This window comes from Mesitornis unicolor, unplaced genomic scaffold (genome assembly GCF_000695765.1).
Source record: "Mesitornis unicolor isolate BGI_N332 unplaced genomic scaffold, ASM69576v1 scaffold22717, whole genome shotgun sequence".
Classification (NCBI taxonomy): domain Eukaryota; kingdom Metazoa; phylum Chordata; class Aves; order Mesitornithiformes; family Mesitornithidae; genus Mesitornis; species Mesitornis unicolor.
In genome coordinates this window covers 1-6,515 of record NW_010198699.1, presented here as the reverse complement: position 1 = coordinate 6,515, position 6,515 = coordinate 1, and the positions used below count along the sequence as shown (strand labels likewise).

At 37.6% G+C, this 6,515-nt stretch overlaps 1 protein-coding gene across 1 annotated transcript in view; it reads left to right on the top strand.

The window, feature by feature from the left end:
* CRELD2 (cysteine-rich with EGF-like domains 2) overlaps positions 1-1,833 on the top strand; it is a gene marked incomplete at its 5' end in the record, with an annotated part of 9,866 nt that extends 8,033 nt beyond the window's left edge. Inside the window, 2 exons of the mRNA XM_010189229.1 lie at positions 1-155; positions 1,271-1,833. The exon at positions 1-155 is cut by the window's left edge and continues 6 nt beyond it. Of these exons, the coding sequence (XP_010187531.1) occupies positions 1-155; positions 1,271-1,329 (214 nt within the window). The remainder of the gene's footprint in view (positions 156-1,270) is intronic.
* Positions 1,834-6,515: the final 4,682 nt, after the last annotated feature.

The following is a 6,515-nucleotide window of genomic DNA, read 5'->3' as shown; positions in this document are numbered from 1 at the left end:
TATCCTGTCTCTAGATATAGATGAATGTAGCCTTCCTGAAAAGGTCTGCATGAAAGAGAACGAAGACTGTGTTAATACTTCAGGTAGTTACAAGTGTGTATGTTCAGAAGGGTTTGAAGATAAGGATGGAACATGCATACAAACTGTTAAAACAGGCAAGTGGCTATTTTAAAATATGCTATATTGACACCTTGGAGGTGTATTTCTAAGTGTCTAGTTGCTTTTAAAAACTTCCATGTAATTTCTCATCTTCCTACAGCTATGGTCTGTGTCAAGTAGTTTGTGATGTAGGCTACAGTCTGGCATGCATATTTTCTTGCTTAAAGATAGTGGGTTTTTAAACATCCTGTCCTTGTGTTGGTATCTTTTATTTTGCTTAACCCAGGGTTGTGTCTGTTAGTCACTTAAGTTTCAGGCTTATTACATAAAGTGAGCTAGCAAATTGGTGCTATTATAAAAAGGAGATAGTCCTCCTCCCCATTTTTTTCCTTTATCATTTATTATAATGACTTAAGGGTTTATCTGATTGTATGCAAGCTGCTACAACTTGCTGAAATCTCAGAAAACTGAACAGAATTTTTTGTGCTGGATGAGCCAGCTGAACTTGTTTATTTTGTGATCACACAAATGCCAGAGCTGTTGTGAAGGTGAATATGGAGACGACATCCATCTTTCACTAGTAGGAAACTTAGGTGTGACTTTCTCTGTACAGATACTCAGGATACCAGTTACTATGGTTTTTAATGTGGCCTGACATTTTATGAGAATAAAAGCAAAATGAAAAATTGACAAACTGACTTGGCTTTTTCCTTAGATTAATCCTTTTACCAATATAATGAAATTGCTCTGCCTTTTAAAAGGCTCTTTTAACATCTGAACTGAGCAGTTTCCAGTAAAGAAAATAATTCTGAGTAATGCTTGCTTTTTGTTTTCAAATTCCAGAATTTCTTTTGACAGGTCATGTAGAAAGGAGAAAGTCCACTGTGAATAGCTGAAAACAAAAGCTTAGAGCAGAAGTATCTGTGCTGCACTTATCTTCCACTAACAATATCATACCAATTTGAAATGTTTTGTTTGCATCTAGAAAAAGCTTAGTCTCAGTTTAGACTAGGAAAATGGTGCAAGTAGCTCTTCTATATGGCTTTATTGCTTGTCTGGTCTTGATAACTATGTTGATTTGAGTTTCTCTTTAAAAAATTCCTAGTGTCAAAATTTATATGGTATAATTAATAATACATTTGCATACTAATTATGATACTTAATTCCACAGGAGAGGAAGTAGAGAGTGAAACAACTGAGCCTTCACCTACTGGACATGATGACTTATGATATGCATTCAGAACCAAAAGACATTCCTATCAAATTTTAAATTATTGGACTAAGCCTCTGCTAGCTGACATACTGTGGAAATGGTATTAAATATGCAGATTGCCATTAAGATTTTTTTTAAATGGTGATAAACTGCTCTTTAAGATGCATTTCTTTATTCTTAAATGCCACTTTTTTATAATTCTTTAAGAACAACAGTATAGATGGGTAAGTATAAAATTGAAATGAACATAACACTGTACCCAGCAATTGTAAACAATTTGCAGGTTTCTCATTCTAGTGCCTACTGAAAACTGTAATCATTTGGAAGGACTTAGTTACACTTCATAATTCTAGGAAAAAATAGACTGAAGTGTGGTGTTTCTTGACATGAGAAATATTTCTGTAACTGAAATACAGCTTTTAGAAATTGTCAAGGGGAGTCTCTTGGTGGAGGGAAGCACTGTTCCCCTAAACAAAATAGAGTGCTTAATACTGCATTCAATAAAAGTTTATTTTTTGGAATGTGCCTTAAATTTTTTTAAATATGTTGATACCCTGTTGTGTTGTCGTGTCTGTTTTTAATTTGCACAGTGAAAAAAAAGGAAAAAGAAAACAACGAAACACACAAACACAGAACCTTGTAAGCACTATTTCAGTTCAGTACTGCACTCCAGCACTCAGTTGTGCTGCAATGCATATGGGAGGAAAAAAAACTAAAACCAACAATAAAACAAAACATCCAAAACCAAAAAACAACACACACACTTCCTTCTAACTTAACTTTCCAAAGGTAGGTAGATGAGTCTTTCTTCAAGATACTTGCATTAAGTATGTAAACTAGTTTATACAGTGACAAAAAGTAAGTTTGGCTAACACCTGCATGCAGTGGCTCACAGCTGCTGTATGAGTACTCTAGAATTGATGAATACGTGATTTTCGCTACAGTTGGCTCTTGCATGTAATAGCCTCCTGTCTTTTTCAGTGCAAGCATACTACAATCAGTTTATCTTCTTGTTTCTTGTGCCATGTCAGAAGGAAAGCTCATAAGCATAGCATAGACGCAACTTCCTACATGTTGTCTCCAAGCTTAAAGGCAAGTATAAGCTAAAATTAGTGTACTCTGCAGGACCATCACAGCTGTAAATAAGCTAAGAACCATCCGTGTGCAGTATTTAAAGCTCTGATGGAAGTGAGTAAAGTTTGGAATACATTGAGGTAGTGGATATAGGGAAGATAAAGAGGAATTAAAGAATACAACTAAAAAGTGCATAACTTAGGCTTGACTATGAAAAAGTTATAAACAGTACCCTGATGTAAGTGGAAATAAAAAAGGTATAAATAGGATTGACCTGTTGAGCAGTGAAGGCCAAACACCTGTATACTTCTGAAGACTTCTTTGTTCGGTCTAAGTCACAGTTCAGTTTGTGAACAGTTCACGTAGGATTTGTATGTGCGATAGATTTTTATGTGAAGATTGTACAAAATAGCATTCTGTTGGATTCTCATGTTCTAAGCTGTTTAAGCTGATCTCGTGAGCTGTAGTTTCAATATCCAATGGTATTAAAGTATCTGTAACAGTTTTCTATAAGCTGTTTTCCTTCAGCTATTATATTGAGATGTTTCTTAATTTGCCAGTCTGGGAATGAAAACTTTAGTGCTTTTCCAGCTATAATTGCTAAAGATGAGCCTGTATGCCACATGTCTTTCAAGTTGTAGGGTAGTTGTTGTATTTAATAAGTGCTAAATTAAAAGAAGGAAAAAGTAGGCAGTTTAGGGAGCAGAGGGAGTATAACTTGAGTTTGTGGTACAGGTGTAGCCAATTATGGTAATCTTAGGCCTTAAGGGTCTTACAGGAGTGTAGCTTAGCTTTGCTGCTCAGTCATTGACACATAACTCACAAGTGTTCCAGATGATGGTCCAAATGGTCTTTGTGACATGAAATGTCAGTTCTATTTAGAACTCTTACTCAAAGGAATTGTCCATCCAGTACAAACTCTTCTGTTTATGTTTCAAGCCTGAAATAATGCTTCCTTGTATGAAGAAGAACTTGCTGTTCCAAGTTTCCTTCTAGTTACTTGGGACTCTGGAGGAATACCTGATGAGGTCCTTAACTATGTTATGGAAGCATTTGCTTTCTATTTCTTTCCTCCTTCTGCCAAGCTCTGGACAAAAAGCCCTAACTGAATTGGTCCTAGTGAAGCTCAGCTCTGGGATGAAGTATTGAAAACCAGAAACTTCAAGAATTTGTTTTTCTCTGGTGATGAAGAGGAGAAACTCTTCATAGCCTGACCTGCAAAGGTAATGAGAGTAGTAGTGGGAAGGTTATGGAGCAGATCATCTTGAGTGCCATCACATGGCATGTACAGGACAACCAGGTGATCATGTCCAGTCAGCATGGCTTTGTGAAAAGCCGGTCCGGCTTGACTAACCTTAACTCCTTCTGTGACAAGGTGACAGTGGGTGTTGGTTAGTGGATGAGGGAAAGCCTGTGGGTGTTGTCTACCTGGACTTCAGTAAAGACTAAACACTAAGCTGTTGTCAAAGTGAGCTGTTCCTATTAATTTTTTCATTGCATTGTAAGGAGATCTGCTTATGTAGTACAAGACTTTCTACTTACAGTTTTCTGGAGTTGCAAGTCTCATGTCAAACTATATTAATATGCTGGTAAATACTTCAGAAGTGATCTGAGATATCCAGCAAACCAGATTTGTGCCTTTAGTGAAGTGTTGGTTAGGTACTTTTGTTATAAATACCAAAGTGAACCTTGAACTTCTAGATTCACACCTAGTTTACACTTTGTAAACTTGATACTGTGTGGTATCAAACTGAAAACTGAAACCCTTTTGGTAGTTTGTCTTGCTGCTACTTTGGAGTTTTTTGACCTGAGAGTAAGCACTTTTTGCCATAGGAAATGCACTGTTCAGTACTCTGTAGGCACTTTAAAGGACAAGGTTCTCTGGTATGTCATAGCTGGACTCCACAGAAAGTCCAGGAACACTTTCCAGGAGCAGGTGAACCTATAGATCTGCACGTTTCAATTAAAGCTCTAAACATGGCCAGGAAAGCAGTCTCAAGTATGCAGCATGTATACCACAATCCTCCTGCAGTGTCTGAACTTAGGAATCGAAGTATGTGCTGAAATGTTTTCTTCTGAGCATTCGGGCATAATATTGAATTTATTCTTTTCTGTGGATTCCCAGCACGTCTATCATAGACACTGAGTTATCTGCAGAGTATAATACTGTCCATTCATAAATAAGGTGAAAAGTCTATTTTGCAGAATAACTTGATGATTTAAGTAATTCAGGAAGCCAGAGATCATCTAAAAGGGTTCAACCACTATCTTCTTTTCTGAGATTTTATTTTCTCTCTTCTGAAAGGATGCTTCTGAAGTTACTCAAAGCTACTGTCTGCGCTTTTTTTTTGTCTTCCTTGGACCAAATGGAATTTTCCTCATCTTTTTCAGCAACTTCACACCATGTCTAACTTTATGGTTTCAGTTCCAGTGTTTATCCAATTATGATGGAGCTAAAATGTATGCAAGGTTCTTGGTGGTTCTCATATTTCTCTTAGAATTATATTTTAAGGGATGCATGTAGCAGTCTTTCACTAGTGTATTGGAGAAAGTACCTTTGAAATTTTATTTCTCTTGCATTAGAATTCTTGTAGCCTTTTTGTCTTGATTTTTATCTATTTATTTTTTAAAGATACTCAATATTTCCTCTTACAGGACTGAAATGTTAAAACTTAATTTCTGATCTACTGATTGTTCTTTGTGGCACACATGGCTACATGTAAAGTAGTTGAAACAACAAGTGTATCCTTACTACTCTGAATTTCTTGAGGGCAAGGAGGAGAGTTGCTGTTAGTCCTATTGGATGTAGACCTCTTAAACCAAGATTCTGGAAGGTAGAGGAATCTCTGAGGATAATTTGCTGCGATAACTAATAACTAGATGGGCAAGGGTATATCTGGCCACACATCAAAAGAAAAGACTGATCTCATTTAAGTTTTTGTGTTCTTTTAGGTGTGTGTGTGGTTGTTTAAGTGTTTTTGTTTGTTTGTTTTGTTTGGAGTGTTCTTGTGTGCTTTTTGTTTTGTTTTAGAAAATGAGTCTGTTATTAATAGATGCAAATTGCAGATATTGATTTGTACACCTAAGTTCTGTAGAAGGAACAAAAGTCAGACTCATTCATGTCCTGGGTGGGGGAGGTTTGAGGGGTGTTTTTGGCTAGGAGTACATATCTAGCTTGCTTAACTGTGGCTATCTAGAATATAGATGTTGAAATCTGCCTGAGTTGTTTGGTAGTTGCTGTTAGAACAGATTACACCTGTTGTTGGCACCCTGCTCTCACCTAGCAGGTGCTGGGCTCCTCGAGTGGAATCTAGAAGTCCAGACTGCAGAGAGTGTGATTACACAAAAGTGTTAACTGTTCCACTCCACTCCTGGCACAGTGCAATGTCCTGTACCAGCTTAGCTGGGCCTGGCCTGGCCTAGCATCAGCTTGATTTGCTAATATGGTGTTCCGACCATGAGCTGCAGGTCCTGATTACACCAAGTCTGGTTGTCCATTAAAGTTGGACCGTAAGGAAGTGACCTGTCTCCTAAATGTGTCTGAGACTCAATTAGCTCTTCCAGGAGTGAGGACTTGACATCCTTGCCTTCTTCATGTCCTCAGGAACTGATCAGTATGACTTTTCAATGATGATCATGAATGGCTTTGCAATAACATGGCTGCAATTTTGTAAAGACTGCAACACTCTATTTTCATGGAGGCAAAGTTGATAAAAACTTTGTTACAGGTTTCAGCTAATACTGGTATGCAGGATGCCACAGTGCTCAAGGTCTTCAGAGGTCTTGAGATAAAGTTGCAGAGGCTGGGGAGAACAGAAACCTAGAGGAGTCAACCCCAAGGTGACCCTAGGCTGACTAATTAGTAGTCTTCATACCATCAATGTCACATTCACTATAAATTGGGGAGTTTGCTGGGGAGAGCCCTTCTTCCTCCTCTGACTCTTCCTCTCCCTCCTGCTCCCTCTTCCATGGCTGACATCTCGAGAGGGACTTGTTTACCATGCTACCACTGAGGCCTACTCCCCCGCAATATTGACTGACTAGAACTCTGTGTATTCTTATATTAGAACTGTTACTAATATTTTTTAATTATTATTATATTTTATTAAATATATTTTCTATTTCAACC